At 46.2% G+C, this 19,486-nt stretch overlaps 1 protein-coding gene across 2 annotated transcripts in view; it reads left to right on the top strand.

Moving 5' to 3' along the window:
- The window catches only part of LOC307239479 (transcription factor IIIB 90 kDa subunit-like), a gene marked incomplete at its 5' end in the record, with an annotated part of 92,429 nt that extends 73,187 nt beyond the window's left edge, over positions 1–19,242 (top strand). For both annotated transcript variants that reach the window (XM_080012866.1, XM_080012865.1), the window contains 3 exons: positions 6,100–6,151; positions 16,786–16,942; positions 18,603–19,242. In XM_080012866.1, coding sequence (XP_079868992.1) covers positions 6,100–6,151; positions 16,786–16,942; positions 18,603–18,634 — 241 coding nt within the window. In that variant the 3' untranslated portion in view covers positions 18,635–19,242. The remainder of the gene's footprint in view (positions 1–6,099; positions 6,152–16,785; positions 16,943–18,602) is intronic.
- Between the last annotated feature and the right edge of the window lie 244 nt (positions 19,243–19,486).

Below are 19,486 nucleotides of genomic sequence, written 5' to 3'. Positions count from 1 at the left end.
AGAAAAGCGGCTACGCCAGACATTTAAAATCTACGTCCAACCATCTGGGCTTTTCACTCAACCATTCAAGGTGTATTCGTTCCGTCCTGCGCTGCGACAGAAGGTGGAGTTTCTGGGTCCGATTCTGAAAGGCTCAGACCACAGCCTTGGTTCCACCTCCGGGCGGGCGGGGGCCCAGCCAGCGCAGGCCCTTATCAGGGCGGAGCCAGTCACCCATACCAGTCGGAAACCAGCTTTAACCTCAAAGCGCCGCCTGCGTGGACGGGCGGAGTCCTTCATGGATCTGGATGTGCAGCACCAGGGCGTCGCCCGCGGTGCTGCTCATGCGCTTCAATCTGTCGAAGCTTCGCTGCTCATTCTACGTCGGTTGAAACTAAGCTGCAGCAAGTGACGGTGCCGCCACGCCCTTGAACCCACAACCCAGCACCACCCCCCGCGGTGCCGCATCCAGGCTCATTAAAATATTAAATATTACTATGTCAATATATGACATGTTATTATATCTAAAAGGCGTAAAGTCACAAAAACACTGGTGACTCCCAGGTCTTTTATGAAACATGTTTGGAGGTCAGCGATGCCGCATTTACAATCAGAGTTGGTTTATTTTCTCCAGGGACATAAACATGTAGGAGGAATTTTTTCTGGTGAGGTTTGGTCACTTCAGTACAGACGATAAACATCAAGAAATAGAAAGCTTAACAGGAAATAAAGGAGAATAAAAATAATAATGAAATGAAATACAATAATGAAAAAATATATAATCAAAATGTCGTGTGTGTGTATATATACACACACTACTCACAAAAAGTTCGGGATATTTGGCTTTCGGGTGAAATTTATGGGAAATGTAAAAAGTTCACGCGCCAGTGTTATGATATGATGAAAGTAGAGCATTTAAGTAGAAGATACAATGGTGATTTCCTAATCTTAAACAATGTATTGAAACAAAAGCCAACAACAGTGGTGGGTTTACCACAACAACAAATGTCAATGTCTCAATAACTTGTCATGTGTCCTTGAGCATCAGTTACAGCTTGACAACCACGTCTCATGCTGTTCACAAGTCGACTTATTGTCTGCTGAGGCCTGGCCCCCCACTCTTCAAGATTCAAGATTCAAGATTTTTATTTGTCACATACATATACATACTTCCATACATATATGCAGTGAAATGTAATGCAACGCACCCGGTGATAGAACACAATAAGTCCTAGGAAAAAGTACAAAAATAAAATAAAATAAAAAGTAGAAAATTCCTTTCTAATAGACCGACTAACTGACTCCTAAAACGTAATACAGTAAGTGGAATACTTATAGAATAAGATAAAAAATATATAGAATAAAATACAATAAAAAATAAATTGAAATAAAATGGAATAGATAGAAGGAATATGGCTATGTATATACAGATATGTGCATTTAAAGTGGCATGTGAATTAAAGTGGCATGTGAATGTGAATAGTGTGAGGTAGTGTTTGGGATAATACAGCACAGTATACAACAGTACGGCGCAGCAATACGGCATCACGAACAACCCTGAACAGTGATACAGTATGCGGTACAGTATGCTACATACAGTACAGTAGGTAGTGGAGCCTAGTGCATGGCTCAGTTAGGACCCCTGGTGAGGTCAGCGTTGACAGTTCTAATGGCTTGAGGGAAGAAACTCCGTCTCAGTCTCTCTGTTCTCGCTGCGTGACTGCGGAGGCGCTTGCCTGACCGCAGCAGCTGAAACAGTCCGTTGTTGGGGTGATGAGGATCCTTCATGATCCTACGGGCTCTGCTACTACACCTCCTGGTGTATAACTCCTGCAAGGGGGGGAGGGTAGTTCCAGTGGTACGTTCAGCTGAACGCACCACCCTCTGCAGGGCCCGCCTGTCCTGGGCAGTACAGTTCCCAAACCAGGCAGTGATGTTGCCTGTCAGGATGCTCTCCACTGCTCCAGAGTAGAAGGACTTGAGGATCCTCACCGAGACCCGGAATTTCCTCAGCTGCCTGAGGTGGTAGAGACGCTGCCTCGCCTTTCTCACCAGAGTGTCTGTGTGAACAGTCCATGTTAAGTCCTCTGTGATGTGGACTCCCAGATATCTGAAGCTGCTCACCCTATCGACAGAAGTCCCATTAATCCACAAGGGCGCGTGCGTCCTCGATTGTGATCCACGCCTAAAGTCCACAATCAGCTCCTTGGTTTTGCTGACGTTCAGGTGGAGGCTGTTGTCCTGGTACCAGAGTGACAGGTCAGCCTTCTCATCGCAGTCGGTGATCAGGCCCACGACCACGGTGTCGTCAGCAAACTTGATGATGGTGTTGGAGCTGGACCTGGCCACACAGTCATGTGTGTACAGGGAGTACAGTAGGGGGCTGAGGACGCAACCCTGGGGGGATCCTGTATTCAGGGTGAGGGAGCTTGACATGTACTTCCCCACCTTGACCACCTGGGGGCGGCCTGTGAGGAAGTCCAGGATCCAGGTGCACAGCGGACCATTCAATCCGAGCTCCATCAGCTTGACAGCCAGTCTGGTGGGGACTATGGTGTTGAAAGCTGAACTATAATCAATGAACAGCATTCTCACATAGGCCCCCTTCTGGCCATCCAGGTGCGTGAGCGTGGTGTGCAGTACCTGAGAGACCGCGTCATCCGTGGATCTGTTCTGCCGGTACGCGAACTGCAACGGGTCCAAGGTGCGGGGGAGGGAGGCGCAGATGTAATCCTTAATCAGCCTCTCGAAACACTTCATGACCACCGAGGTGAGGGCCACCGGACGGTAGTCATTCAGGCACTCTTCTTGAAGGGGGCCCTCAGGTCATTGAGCTTCTGGGGCACAGAGTTAGGAGCCTCTACACGGCCACTCAGCTCATCCCATAGGTTTTCTATGGGATTCAGGTCTGGAGAAAGTGCAGGCCACTCCATTTGAGGTGCCCCACTCTCCAGCAGCCGTTCCCTAATGATGCCACCTCCATGAGCTGGAGCGTTGTCGTCCATGAAGATGAGATGAGGCCTGTGTTGTTCATGCAGGGGCACAATGACTGGATGAATGATGTCATTCAGGTAGTATGGGCTTGTCACTGTACCATTCACAAAGTGTAGGGCAGTTCTGTATTGACCAGACACACCTGCCCACACTGTAACACCACCACCACCAAAGGCTCGTCTGGTGACAGCAGTGGCTGATGCGTAGCGCTCTCCTTGACGTCTCCATCATTTCTGCTCAACGTGAATGGACTTTCATCAGAGAACAGCACTGAGGCCCCTGGTCCCTCGTCCAGTGTCAACGCTCCCTGGCCCCTGCAAGACCATGATGCCTGTGCCTGGTGGTGTGGTCAGGTGCCCTTGCAGGTGGTCTAGCACGCAGACCACGCTGATGTCAACGGTTTTGAATGGTCTGACGTGACACTTGGTGCCTCTCACCTCCATTAAATGTGTCTGGAGTTGAGTGGCATCATCATGCGGTTGCGCAGGGCACTGTTCACAATGAAGCGCTCATCAGTGTGGGATGTGGCCAAAGGACGTCCACTTCTATGCCTTTCTGTGACTCTTCCAGTCTCTGTATCTCTGTTGCAACCTGCTGATGACACTCTGTGACACTCTAAGCTCAGTGGCCACTTCCCTCTGACAACATCCTGTTTGAAGCCTCGCCAGGTGAGGTGCTGTTGATCTGTTGTAAGGTGTGGTCTTGGTCTCATGATGTCAACATGTGAACAGCATGATGAAGAGGACTGTTTAAATACCAACTCTAATTGAACCAAGAAATGTATTGGTCCATTCATGGATCAAACACCTGTTTGAATTTTGCCGTTCAGCTCCTTGTTAGAGAACAGCAAGTTGTGCAAAAAGTACTGAAACATTGAACAGTTGGACATGTGCATTCAAAAGTTTAGAGAAGGTCAAATTAAGTTCACCTGTAAAGGGTATAGTGCATTTTAGCTTCATCCTGAAATTTCACCTGAAAGTAAAGCCCAATATTCGAACTTGTGTGTGTGTGTGTGTGTGTGTGTGTGTGTGTGTGTGTGTGTGTGTGTGTGTGTGTGTGTGTGTGTGTGTGTGTGTGTGTGTGTGTGTGTGTGTGTACACACACACACACACACAGTGGGGAGAACAAGTATTTGATACTGAAATACACTGTATATATTTATAATTTGTATGTATACAAATGGCCAAAAATTCAAAACAGAAATCATCAGATCTGTAAGATCTTCTTTCCAGAGTGTCCTGGGAGATTCAGTTTCCCAGACAAACGGAAGAGATTCTGGTAAAATATTATCTGTGTTTATTGAGCTTAAAAACAATTGATGATCAGGTTACATAGAGAATGCATCAGGGCATGTAGATTTATATTTTTTATTGAATATTCAAAAGAAAAATCCCATCAGTTAACGCGGTTTTAAAAATAAATAAATAAATATAATGAATATTACTACCTGAAATCATTTCCGTTCGTGAACAATAAGTAAACAGTGCAGCTGTTTTAATTTTGATTTCACTTCAATAAAACTTGGATTAAATCAAAAACAAAATAAATATGACAAGTAGGTCTAAATAAAATATGAAGTTTGTGGTGTTGTCCGTCTTCGTCGGGACGTCACGTCGACGTGTTTTACACAATGAATATTTTGAATATTTACCGTCTGAACTTAAATATCCAAAAAAACACCAAACTATGGATGAACGTGTCCCAACGACATCATCTTTCTGCTCCTCCTCAGAGTCCTGTCTCTGCTCCGTGTGTGGCTACGAGGGAGGGGGCGGGGCTTATTTCTATATCCAGAAACGTGATTGGTCAGAGTTGAAAGGTCAGCCTTGGATCATTATCGTTGTTGTTTTAATTACCCACAACGTATCTAAATTGTGCTTGGAGAGAATTATTTTCACCGGACATGATGGCCGGAGAGATTTAAATACGTCAGACTTCAACAGATTTTCCCAGTCAAAAGCCGGTAATTACCGTATAACGGAAACACTGGTACTTTTATAGAATTGGTTTATTTTATTATAAAATAAAAAATGAATGTCTACGTTAAACACGGTTGAAGTGCATCAGATTGCATCGTTTGGCACCAAACGTTCCGTATTAAAACGCGTCGTCCCTGAATGGTGTCATAGCCCCCGTAGCCTGTGTCTGGATACGCATCGGATCGTCTTATAGGGGAGAGGGGCACAGAAGCCGGCGTTTGTAGCCGGCCCATCCCTGTTTGGGTGTTCTCCCAAAACCACGGGTGGCAGTGGAGCGACAGTACGCTCTGAAGCAGGACGTAGTAAACGAAAAAGAGCGCAAACCGCAAGCACGGCTGCATGCACACCTTGTTTGTGCTGCGGGGGAAGTGCTGTCAAATGCTCGGTGATGAATAAACCCGCAAATGCGCCGAAAAGGAGCTGGTCTGTCCCCCCGATCCATGCAGAGAGACGGGTGGAGGGGGGTTAGTTATGTCCTGCTCAGCACTTTATTACAGAGGAACTGACTGAACTATGGAACAGAGCCACAGTGTGTAACTACTCCCTCATTACAACGCTCTGAAAAGGAACTGCACAAAAACACCAATAAAAACGACCGTTTATTCACAATGGAATCACTCAACCTGAACCGGCTGTTTGCAGACACTATTTTGTCTCTGCATCAAAAAGTCGCCGGTAGACTTTGAATTTCACATCTGACTCGTGCTGTGGATCAGTGTTGTCCAACATATGAAACAACGATAAACCAACAGAGCACTGCTCACTCCTCGCGCCAAGTCACAGAATGTCAGACCAAAGATGCAGGTCCCCACGCGCCCTGGCACCACCCCCTGCCGACCTCATTTGCGCCGCGCGCCCCCTCCCGCGCTCTCGCTTGGGGCAACTGTTTCCCTGGCTTGATGCAGTGAATGGATGTGGAAGTGAGGAAGGTGGTGTTTCCAAGGTTGGAAATGCCCTGGAAGGGCCTGGAAAAGGGTGGAAACCGTCCCCTGTCAAGAGATCCCTTAAGAGAACGACAAATTGATGAACATTTTAAGGTCACTCGAATTTCTGGGTGCTTGAGGAACGCGACAGGGCCCTGGAAACAGCTTCATTCAACTGCCGTAGTCCTGGAAAAGTGCTTAAATGTCTGTTTTCCTGTTTCCAGGCTGCAGCCCTTCATCACGGGACTTCCTGCCAAGAAGCCGGCGCTGGATCAGGTGAGAACTGCCCTGTTCCAACCAGGTTTACACACCCTCTACTCCACCGCTACTCAACTGCTAGTCTACTCTACCTTTACTCTACTCTACCACTACTCCACCTGTACTCTGCCTTTCCTCTACTGTATTGTTACTCTACTCTACCACTACTCCACCTCCCTACCCTACTCTACGTTTACTCTACCTCTACTCTACCTTTACTCTACTCTACCACTACTCCACCTGAACTCTACCTTTACTCTACTTTACCTCTGCTCTACTGTATTGTTACTCTACCACTACTCCATCTCTACCCTACTTTACTTTATTTCTACTCTACTCTACCACTACTCCACCTATACTCTACCTTTACTCTGCTCTACTCTACCACTATTCCACCTGTACTCTACCTTTACTCTATTGTACTCTACTACTACTCCTCTACTCTAGTTTTACTCTACTCTATTCTACCACTTCTCTACCTCTACTCTACCTTTACTCTACTCTACCTCTATTCCACCACTACTCCACCTCTACTCTACCTTTACTCTACTCTACCTCTATGCCACCTCTACTCTACCTTTACTCTATTCTATTGTACTCTACCACTACTCCTCTACTCTACCTTCACATTACTCTATTCTACTCTACCACTGCTCCACTTCTACTCTACCTTTACTCAATTCTACATCTACCTGCACTCTACCATTGCTCTGTTTTTACTCTACTCTATATCTACTCTCCTGCTTCTCCTCTACTTTTATAAGTACTAGTACATGCTCGTTCAAAATGTACGACTTTCTACGACGTTTTAATGTCACAGTTGAACAACATGTGAGTGATTCAGTCTGTTCCACCGTGGGAGAAGCCCCGCCCCCTCCGTCATGACACCTGTAGCCAATCTGCACCTCCGTGGCTCCCAGCGACACGCCCACCACCTGGGAAGTAGATCAGGTGAACGGTTGTCGAAATATTGGAAGGACAAACAGACAGACAGACATATTACATACAGGCAGACAGACAGACATATTACATACAGGCAGACAGACAGACATTGCATACAGGCAGACAGACAGACATATTACATACAGGCAGACAGACAGATTCCTTCCTTTATGGTGTGTGTGTGTGTGTGTGTGTGTGTGTGTGTGTGTGTGTGTGTGCGTGTGTGTGTGTGTTTGTTAATAAAATATAATAAATAAAGCTCCCTCCAACATGTCAGACCTCATGTCAGTATATTAACTTCGTCGTCATCATTCATTTTATCTCTTATATCGTGACATGACGACGTCTCCAGTCTCAAATTCTGATTTAAAATAAACACTTCAATGAAAACCACCTTTTGAACACACACACACACACACACACACACACACACACACACACACACACACACGCTCACACACACACACACACGCTCACACACACACACACACACACACGCTCACACACACACACACACACACACACATGCTCACACACACACACACACACACACGCTCACACACACACACACACGCTCACACACACGCTCACACACACACACACACACACACACACACACACACACACACACACACACACACACACACACAGCTGTGAGTCTCTCCCTCTCCTTGGTGGCCTGTCCCCTGCTGCGTGCTGATTGGCCGGCGGGGCCAGATGGGAATTAATGGCTCCCCGGCGATCCGCTTCACGTGCACGCCCCTCACGTGCACTCCCTGAACCTTCTTGTGAACCTTTGGTGCCTTTCCTCTTAATTGTGGTCTCACTTCTCTCTCTCCGTCCAGGCTCTTCCACGTTACACTCCTGTCACTTTTCATTCATTCCCTTTTTTCTCTTCTATTTTTATTTCATTTCCTTGTCCGTTACGTGTCCTTGGGTTGCTTGAAAGACGCGAATAATTTAAAGATATTATAATTCTCTGTTTCTCCTCCTCCTCTCTCTCTCGCTCTCTCTCTATCTCTCATGTGACTGGAAGTGCTGGGGCTCTCTCTCTGCTCGGGGGAGAAAACATGGCCACCGGGGGAGGGTCAACAAGGCTTGTTGCCTAGCAACCCCCCTCACCTCCCCCTGGGAACGGGGCCCCGGCATCCTCTCCCATTGGTCGAGGTGTTATGTAAAGTTAGCACAGCGGGGGAAAACGAGAAAAGAGAGATTTAGGGTACGAGGCCCCCCCCTCGCCCGTCTCCATGCAACAGTAATCCCAACATTCCCCAAACCCTAACCTCCCCAAATCCCCGACCTCCCTAAAACCCCGAACCAGGCCTTTGCGATCCAAGTCTTTGTGGACCCAGGTATTTGTGGAACCAGGTCTTTGTGGAACCAGGTATTTGAGGAATCAGCTCTTTGTGGAGCCAGGTATTTGTTGTCCAGGTATTTGTGGAACCAGGTATTTGAGGCTGCGGTCTTTCTGGTCCAGGTTCCTCTTGGTCACAGATATTTTGCCGATGAAGTGAAAGTCTGTTCTGTTGCGACACCATCGCTCTGGATCTCGACGTCAGCAGAACACTCAGAGACAGAGACATATTTCAGCCGCTGTCCAGAGATCCCAGCGGTGCCGCTTTGCCTCAGCAGCAGGTTGTGAAAAATGGAGGTTTTCTGCACGAGATACAGAAAAACTGACTAGGTGTGAAAAACTGAGAAGTATTGTTCCCTGCGACGTGACTCCCGGTGACAGTCTTTGTTGACAATATCTTCATTCTTCTGTTAAGAATGATTCCATGCATACACTGTATATTCCAGCTGCATCTTAAAGGATGGAATTGGTCAATGTGTCACGCACAGACATCCCTGTGTATCCAATGCGCCTGGATCCTGTTTTCCAAAGGTTCCGATGAAGTTATTAAATATAAATGTAGGCAAGAACATAATACGGTGCAAGAAGAGATGCCAATAAAGAAGAAAAACAATACGATTAAAAAAGAAAAAAGAAAAAGCAATTGCTCCCACACAACTTCCCGCCAACAGCGTGAGAACATTTTACTTGATGAGAATGTTAATGTGAGTGAGCTTATAACGTGACGAATCACACCAGAAAACCTTGTGTTGTTAAAATACGGAAAGAAGGCTTGAAATGTCTTTTTTCAGAGCGGACAGGATCAAAACTCTGTTTTCTTCAGTTGGAAAATAGTAAAAGTGAAATCATTGCGTCAGTTAATTTATATCAAAAGGGGAAATGAAAGGTTTTGTTGTTGATGTTTATGAATTTCTGGCTCGTCCAGATGCCGTTGTTTTGGGCGTGAGAATGATCTGGTCCTGAACGTTCGCCTGAGAGTGGAAGAACCGAACGGACAGAATGTCTCAGCGAGGAAGAGATGTCGCTGGAGGAATCAAGGCCAAAGATAAGACGGTAATTTGAGCAGATTCTAGTAATTCTGGGTAAGTTGCAGCACGCAGGGTAAAGCTGAGACTAAATTAATTTCTACTCCTCCCTCAGTGGAAGTTATCTCTTCCCCTGCTCCTCTCTCCTTCCTGACCCATTTAGCAGAGCGCTCCTGCTAATTAGCCTGAAGCTCAGCGTCAATGAGCTGCTTGTTCTGTTTCTCTTCTTCTCTGCTGCTAATGAGCCGTCTGGAGCCGCCACACACACAGATCAGAAGGGGCTTGGATGGATAGATGGATGTTGGGATGGATGGATCAGGTAGGGTGAGGGATGGATGGATAGATCTATTGATGTTGGGATGGGTGGATTAATTTATGGACGGATGGATGAATCTATTGATGTTAGAATGGATGGATGAATCTATTGATGTGAGGATGGATGGTTGACTGTTGATGTTAGAATGGATGGATGAATCTATTGATCTTGGGAAGGATGGATGATCTATTGATGTTTAGATGGCTTGTTGACGGGTGGGTGGCTGGATGAATGTTTGGAACTTGGGGTGGAGGGTTAGTCGGATGTGTTGATAAGAGGAAGGGTAGATTGCAGGGTTCGACAGTAACGGTTGTCGGTTGCCCTCGGCAACCAGATTGAGTCAATTGGCAACCATTTTGTGGTCTCTGGTTGTCCCCTTTGGCAACCATGTTTTAACATATAACTATAACAAAAATATAACGGTCAAAAAGGGACAGCAAAATAACAAAAATCGGGACAGCAAAACGTGCACCTCAAAATAGATAAATGTGTTGCGTGACTGATATTTATTGCTGTTCCAGTCAGAACCAGAACGCTGCAGGTGCCTTGGTGCGGTTGACTCAGGTGGACACAGGCACCTGTTTTGGAGACAGCGGCGAAGCAAACCAAGCTGTTTGACTGTGGGGTGAAAAGTTCTACTCACCTGTCAACATCACAAAGGAATGTGCAAACTGATCAAACTGACAAAGAACCAGATGAACCCCAACGAAAAACAAAATGTGCATTTGAAGTCTTGGGAGGCCAATCTGATTCGGCGCGACTGACAAGCTACAGGACGGATCCGGCGAGCGGGAGGTAGGGTTTGCTCTATTAACTTATTAAAGGCTCATTTACAGTCACACTTTGGAGACTAACGTCTGATCCTAGTATGTGATATAGTAGGGCTGTACCCGACTCACAATTGTGTCAGTCGAATCGGATTTGGCTTTTCAAGACGAAGATCAGACTATTCGTTCCTTTTTTTTTTTCCGGTTCGGCACCACACTGAGCTCCTGCATCAGCCGACATGAGTCTCATGTTTCACCTGCAAGACTCACGTTTTAATGCCTTTGTTCATCATCTGTGATGTGAAAACATCAGATTCTCACACAGTCAGAGGGAGTGAAAGTGTGCGTCCTGCTCGTAGTTCAGTTCTGAAATCCCAACGCGCCGCAGAGCGTCGCTCCTGCCGGGTGGCTGACAGCGCTGTCAGCCACCCGGCAGGAGCGACGCTTTTTAACATTTGGACTCCTTCTCTCATATTACATTGGAAGCGATGCTGCATTCACAAAGCTTGGAAAATTGTCATGCGTGTCGGAAGTGATGCGTTCGAGGGAACTTGGAAAACCATCGTCTGCCACCTTAAGTATATTTCAGAGCTTATTTCTCAGAACATGTGTTTGCATCCCCATACAGTTAACTAAAACTTAACTAAAAACGTTTTCGTTTAAACTCGGCATAGAAAACTAGAAACAAACCGAAACCATATTGTGTACTAGTACACAGGAAATGTATTTTGTTTTTAAGACATTGCAAGCCATTACAATACAATAACCAGTTCTTATCTTTGTAGACAGACAGCAATAATAAGAGCGGGGCTCAGACCTCATCTGGTGGAGAGTTACTTTTAAATGGAAAGATGCAAATTAGAATTGACCATTGTTAACAATGAGGGGACAAACAGGACTGTTGAGATTCTTATTGTCTGTGTGGTGAGCATGTACATGTGGGTGTAAGACAGGCTAAGTGTGATCAGGCCAAGTGTGACCAGAGGAGTTAGTGTTGTCACAGCTCTTGTCCGTCTCAACTTGTTTCTTCCCTCGGAAAATTCAATTTTTGTGAAGTATCATATAAAACACAAACTACAAAGAATGTTGTTTGGTTACTGTAATACAGCTTTTAATTCTTCTTGTCACGTTTTCATTATCAAGCTGACGTATAACTCCATAGTATCTTAATAACACAAAATAAAAGGTGACTAAAAATGGCGACTATATTTTCATTTCCAGCAACCAAAAGCTGATGCCTGGTTACCAGCCTGGCAACCACTTTTACGTTTTACGTTAGCGTTGAGCCCTGGATTAAAAAAGCTACGGATGGATGGATGAATTTCCGCGTAGACCGTTGGATAACTGTCTGGATTAAAGGACGAGGCTGTAGCTGGATGAATGAATCAATGCATCGCTGAATATATTGACAGATGGATGGAGATGGAGGGAGAGGGATGAAGACCAAGAGGAGGACAGTGTAGAATAAGAGAGCGATAGAGGAGCGGAAGGTGAGACGAGGGCACAGAAGCGGGAGGAAAGGAGGACGAATCAGAGAGAAAGGAGAGATGGAGCCCCGGAGGAATGACTGGCGAGAGAACGGGAAGAGCACAAAGTGAAGGAGAGCAGGCCAGGAGGTGGGTGGACGCGGTATGATGGAGAGACAGCAGAACAACAAGAGATGGAGAGATGAAAGCGGAGAGATGGTCCCAGCAGGAGGTCCACCAGGCTGCGGAGGATAGGGATAATATCCCTCCATCGCTTGGCGCTGAGGCTTATAATTAGCAGCGTGTTGGAGGGAAGCGAGTGGGCCTCAGACACTCTTATCTGAGACAGAAACTCTTAGAAAAGCTCTTAAAGCTCCTCGGGGAACCCTTGGAAAAGCCCTTTAGTAGCGCTACTCTGCAGAGGAACTGAAAACTGCTGCAGGATTTGATGTCAGGTTCAGTCGATGTACGACTGGATATAAGCTGCAAGACTCGCAAACGATTCGTTCAGAGCCAACCCAATCCTGTAAGTGACTCAGGAGTCTGGAGTCATTCCCATAAAAGGAGTCGTTCGTTTTGTTGCTTTCGTGACTAAAGCCAGACGCAGTCGTTCACTGAGTCTGGATTCGTGACAGAAAACCGTTGTGAGGGAGAGAGAGTGAATCCTGGACTCTGATCATATATAATGTCCATCCATCCGTCCGTTATCTAAACTGCTTATCCTCATGGGGCCGCGGGGGGCCTGGAGCCAATCCCAGCTGTCACTGGGCTAGGGGCGGGGCGCACCCAGGACAGGTCGCCGGTCTATCACAGGGCCCACGTACAGGGCCCACGTGCAGAGACAAACAACCCTGCGGGCTCACGTTCACACCTACGGTCAATTTCCTGGAGTCACCGATGAACCTGACCTGCATGTCTTTGGAATGTGGGAGGAACCCGGAGAAAACCCGGGCAGGCACAGGGAGAACATGCAACCTCCACACAGAGAGGCCCCAACCAGCGGGGAACCTTCTTGCTGTGAGGCGACAGAGCTCATATATAATGTATAGCTGATAATATTTACTGAAGACTAAATCGATGTCAGACCGGCCAGCCTGCACGCATGTACTCGTACTCGTGAAAATGATTGGATCCTCAAACCCCATACCAACATAATGTAACGTAGTTGATGCTCAAAAAAGAGCGAAAGAAAGAAAATGTCAGCTCGTTTGGAGCTACTTCAAGGTAAACAAAGAGGATTAGATCAATTATTCATCTGTCTCCTGACAATATTCCTAAATTGTGCAGACTGTATCTGTCGCTGTGGCTGCAGCGAGCGTCTGCTCTGGTTGTTCCTCGTGCACAAGCTCTGTTCGTGATGAAAGGTTCGACTCTTTTTTTGAGACTGGGTTCTGCACCAGTCACTCAGTAAAACTAGTCGTTCCATTTGATTCCGGTTTAACGCACGCTGAGCCACGGAGGACTTCAGTCAACCACACTGAGAGGAGTCGGTTATTTATTATCATTATTATTCCGTTTCTTTTCAATGATTGCAATTTCTTTTGGAATGGCAGGTCTCCTATCGATATCATATAAAGCTATATTTGAACTAAAAGTGAAAGAGACTTTGATTTGAAGTTGAACTGGACATCTCCATGTTAGTTCTATGTTGTGTCCAGTTCCAGGTTGAATTCTACTGGAACTTGGTGACCGTCCCATGTTCTGTTTTAATGGAACTTTATTGGGACGGTTTCATGTTCTGTTTTTGTTTCACAGTGAATAATGAACAATAATAAGCACACGGTGTCAAAATCAGCAATCTCGGGATTGTCGCAACTGAAATATGCAGCGGTGGTCCATATTTGCCGCTGTCATGTGAGCGTGATCAGATCACGTGATGTATTTTTCATTGACGTACAGCAGATAATCCCAATGAGACCAAATGATAAGAAAGTTTGATCTGTTCTCTGATCATGAATATAAACTCAAAATGGGGGGACCCCGGGTTTTACTTTGTATTTTTAGGTTCATGTGCAGTAACTATACAACATTTGAATATTATGAGTAAATCTCTAATTAAACGTACTCTTACCACACATTTCATTTAATGCATAAATAAAATGTATATAATTAAATTTTAGGAAATTCTAGTTGTCACTGAATCTTAATATTTCAATATAGAAATGATGACGGTATTATACTGTACCAAGTTCAGGGCTGCGGCACCTGAAAGGCCAAGGCCTGCAGGGCTGTCCATGGTCTTATGGGGTTCGATGCCATCTGTGGTTCAATGCCGATTTGGACCACTTAATCACTATCCGCTATAACTTTTAGTTGTTTTTCCAATATCTTTTGATTTTAATAGGAATTATGAAACCTTTTTTGTCAATGTTTGTAACGCCTTTTTTTATACGATGGATGATTCAAAGTTTCAGCAAATGAGCAGTTGGTAGCGGATTTCAAACTAATATTTACAGATCACTGTAAAGTCTGGGCGTGACACGTCTTATAAAAGCGTTTCAGTAGCACAGGCTCTCTGCTGCCTTTTCAAGAAAATATTTGATCTTGTGCAGTTCCCACCAAGTCCCTACGGACAGTAATAATTTCCCTCTAACTGGGCGTGGCTATTAGCGCCGGTGTTTGCGAATTGGATGCTATTTGCAACGAGGCTCATTTGTATAGAAGGGGGCCAATTTTACACTAAATGTTTGAATAATACCTCATTTAAATACGTGTAAATAGCACCAGTGTACCCTGAGGCTAAGTTGAGGCAGCGCGGTAAGTGGTGAATTATATGAATATGCCTGTCAATGGTTTATTATGAACAACATGTACATGTACGTATACGTAATTGAATGAAAATCGGAATCGACCAAGAACATTGCAACCGGTGCATCTCTCGTTGATAAACATGTTCGGTATTACAAGATGATGCATTTCAAGGAGTATATCCTAATGAGATAAATGACTACATATAGTGAGTCGTAGCATCTCGCATAGGATGTGATGCCTCGTTACCAGACGGCTACGGTGTGAATTACTGATGGATCATTTAGCTGCAGTAACTAACGCCACAGAGACTCACTGTTACACTATTGTGCTACTCAAAATATTTTAAAGGGTGGCAGGTCTGCAATGTGGACAAAACGGTCGAGGCATTTGGTGTAATTCCTATCGAATGTGACATACTTTTAATTCCACCAAAATAAATAATTTTGACATAAGTAAATATGTACCTGCACAAACACAAAAATCAGTCATTTTGAGAGAATGAGGCGATTAATTTTTCTGGGATCTACAGTTGTGCGTTCCTCACCCTAAATGAATAATTTTGACAGAATTTCATGATTCTTATGAGATTTGCATTAACAACCGACTCTTCAGACTCTCCTTCACCGTTGGAAAATCAAACGGTGACCGAATGACTCGTAAAGGACCGTCATTCGTCACTCCTGGATATGAACTCCTCCTCTTGTCTCCGGGTTTTATGCGGCGGTGTCGTCCTCCCTCCAGGAAACAGTCTCCAGATTGCAAATCACCGCCGGTCGTCCCTCTTTAATTTCACACCGGTTTGTGGAGAGAAGGACGGACGGAGGAAGCAGAAATAAATGTGTTTCCACCGCACCGGTGTCGTCCGCGGCGCAGAGCCTGTTTGTCTGCTCATATCGGCACAGTTTATAAATAAGCAAAACAAATGAAACTCGCATTCAAGGGTTTTAGACACGAGGGGCTGATACGAGAGGAGAGATATTCTCGGATCGGCGTCCCGGGGGAAATTTATTTTGTCACGCAACCTCGAAATAACGACCAATAAACAAAAACACGAACCGTCGCCCACGCCGAGTCTAATCATGGTGCTGGATACATGCGAGGGACCTGGCGCTCCCAGACAACGTGGTCCCGGATCAGGAGACCACCGTACGGGATCAGAGGGACGTTCTGCGGACACAAAACTCTTATTTCCATCTCACATATTCAAACACTAGATATTTAATCCCACACAGGAAGTATTTTATATCCGATGAGACCCTCTTCTTGGAGAAAGTAATAATGGTTCATTCCAAGAAGGATCAGGGCTTCTCTGGAGGCAAACGGCCGCCCTGCCCCTTATTAGCTCCTTGGTATTGATGTGTTTCTTAGCCAGTCTATATCCAGTGTCTGCAAATAGAAATATTTATTTGTGGAAGATCCGCCTGCCACACGCAACCCAAGTGATGTTTTCAGGGCCCCTCGGGCACAGAGACACGGACGACGGGGTCGCGAGCACAGCAGCTTATTGTAGAGAGTGGGCTTAGTGGAACAAGCCCGGAGCAGATGGACACGTCATGACAAGGGCTCCTCTCCTGAGTGTGTGAGTGGGGATGGGGCCTTTACCTGTTGCTCGTTAGACCAAGCAACCAGCAACGGGCCTGTCCTGGGCCCCAGTCACCTAGACCCAGGACAGGTGTGGCTGCTCAAACCACACCACCCCCACACCGCCTTATTATTTAGAGAAGATGTTGCACATGTATGCAGATCCAGCTGTATTCATATTATGTAAATCGTGCCGTACATACAAACTAGATTCATCCCGAGAGGGAGATTGCATAAAACCAATTGCTTAGAGATATATTTTCTGCTTTCTTGTGTATACACGGTATATATTTATATATTGTCTGAAAAGAGTAGGAAGAAAAATTATATCTCAGCCAAAGTAAACTTTTTTTTCTTACTTTGTTTTGCAGCCTTAAGTTTGCCGTTGTATCCTTTTTCACCGCACCGTATATTTCCTCTGTTCAACGCCTGGTTTTCCTTCCCGTCCAGCCCCCTCCTGCTGCCCCAGCGGTGGTGGCGGACCCCGTCCCCAGCTCCGTGGTGGTGGAGAGCGGCCCGGTGGTCTACGACGACGCGGCGGGCGATGAGGATGACGAGGAGGAGGAGGAGCCCTACGTCAGCGCCATGCAGCTGATGGGCGGCGGCGGTGAGTCGGGGAATTTACCATCGAAGAAAGAAGAAAGAAAGAAACAGTCTTTATTTATCACACAACACACCACACTACAACACATGCTTGCACACACACACTCATGCACATGCTTTTTGATGGTGGCCGGTGAAATGGATTCTCTGCTTTTGACCCATCCTGGCTTGTCCTTCCTCCGGGGGCACAGCCAGGAGCAGTGGGCAGCGTACGTGGACGCGCCCGGGGACCAGGTGATAAATGTCCATCGCTGGTCAGACCATGATGGGTGCATGTTTTTGGTGGGGGTCCTTACTGACGTGAGGTGGAGGAAACCCCATGTGAGCACGGGGAGAACATGCAAACTCCACACAGAAAGGCTCCTATTCGGGAGATAACCCACCGGAGCACGGTGCCAACAGCGCCCCAGGCGGGAATGCTCATCGCAGCAATTCGTGCAAATTCAGCCGTGACGTACAAGATCAATCTGCACGACATTTACAAGAGCTCGAAAAATCACTGTGACTTTTCCAAATGAAACGGGCAAAACAGACCCATCAATAAAAATAATGAATAATAATTACATCAGAAGATCAAAGATACTCGACATTTTATAGACTTTGTAGTTGAACCAAAGCAGATTTTCTACATTTGAGGTTATCGTTCTTTATGTTAAAATATTAAAAATAGCATTAAATAATTTTTGTCTGCCGCAGCACATTCAGAGTTACTGCCACAGATTGCCAGTAGGAAGCGGCGCAACCTCCGGTTTTTAGTCTCTTAGGTTAGGGTTAGTTTGCCGCCAAAAGTGTCAACAAAACACTTACAAAACGGTTAAAATGCACCTTGTGCACCAATTCATTTTTTCAGTTTAACATACAAATACTTTCAATAATGTGCCTTTCCCCTTCTTAGACAGGAGAGGGAACATTTGTTTTTAAGTCATAGCGTTCGCCCCATTGCACAGAATTACGCAGTTATTACAGCGAGTAGTGATCAACAGCAGAGTTCTACGTCCTCAGCACGATAAACAGTTACAAGCCGATGGAAACCGTTGTTTTAATAAGATCTGGGTCTGGAGCTGAGTTTTCCAGTTTTCACAGGATGTTGGGTTGATATCGTGCAGCGCGATTGGACTGTTTCCTCATTGCTATCAAAGCGGCTGAACCCTGATTACTCACGCCCGCTTAGAAACGGAGCCACAAAGGTTTGTTTTTGTCAATGTAGCTGTCAAAGTTTGGAGGAACAGAGTATCAATGACTTACTCACTCGGGGAAAGTTACACTCGAATATGCAAATACCTGTGATTCCCACACCGAGGTGACTTCAAGTTGAACTTTTTTTGCCATTTTGCCATCGAGTGGAGACGGAGAGACCACTTTTGAAATGATTTGACAGATTTTCCAGTGGATCCACATGGTTACGCTCAGGTTTTTGTAACCAACCGCATCCCGTTGAAACAGGATTCTGTCAGTCCGTCGGCGTAGTTGGCGTAGTTTCATATTGCGCCCCCTGGTGGTCGACGGGTGTACTGTCCACCGGGGCAGCTCCTCCATTGACTTGTATGACTTCCTGTGGAGCTCATGGGCCTCGCAACGTCAATTGTACAAGGTTGTTTTTAATTTTCCATTAAAAACTAATTGTCTGTCTCCAATAACTGCATGTCTCGCTCTCCTTCCTCCAGAGTACGGCTGTGATGGAGAATACGATGATTGATTCTAGCGCCAACCCCTCCCTGGACTGTCTCTGACCTGCGTCTCCAAACAGATTCCAACCCAGTGCCTCGCAACAGGGAACCAAGATGGCCACTGTCATGGCCACTGTCGAAGGGGAGAAGGAAGCGGAGGATGGGACGAGGGGAACATCCAGTATCCAGAGCATCCAAACTACTTGAAAAGAAGAGGAAATGCCCTCAATGCCCCTCGCCCCAGTCAACCCCCTGGAACAGCAAAGAGGGAGCTGAGAAAAACGCGGAAGTTGGAAATGGGAAACAATCTCCTGATTTGGGCATCCTTGGAGGCCCCATTTCATTCTTTTCTGGAGAATGACGTGTGACCCGGTTGAACCTGGACCTGGAGATGTTCAGTCTGATGTAGCAGAACGATGGAGGCTGCTCCACCTGCAGGATCTCCCACTTCAGTCCAGATGCATGAAGACGACCTGCGGAGCGACCATCAACAGACTTACGCTCAGCTAGCTGCATGCTGTGTCTCTGTAACGCCGCCTTAGAACAACAACAACAATCTGCCTGTTTCCGGGTGACGGCGACCCCTTGCCAGGTTGCATCTACCCCTTGCCAGGTTGCATCTACCCGTTGCCAGGTTGCGTCTACCCGTTGCCAGGCTGCATCTATTCATTGCCAGGTTGTGTTTACCCATTGCCAGGTTCCATCTACCCGTTGCCAGGTTCCATCTACCCGTTACCAGGTTTCGTCTACCCGTTGCCGGGTTTCGTCTACCAGTTGCTGGGTTTCGTCTACCCGTTGCCAGGTTACGTCTACCCGTTGCCAGGTTTCGTCTACCCGTTGCCAGGTTGTGTTTACCCATTGCCAGGTTGCATCTATCCATT

The sequence above is a fragment of the Zeus faber genome, assembly GCF_960531495.2.
Source record: "Zeus faber genome assembly, chromosome: 13".
NCBI classification, from domain to species: domain Eukaryota; kingdom Metazoa; phylum Chordata; class Actinopteri; order Zeiformes; family Zeidae; genus Zeus; species Zeus faber.
Note: the sequence above shows the minus strand (reverse complement) of the source record. Positions and strands in the feature narration are given on the sequence as shown.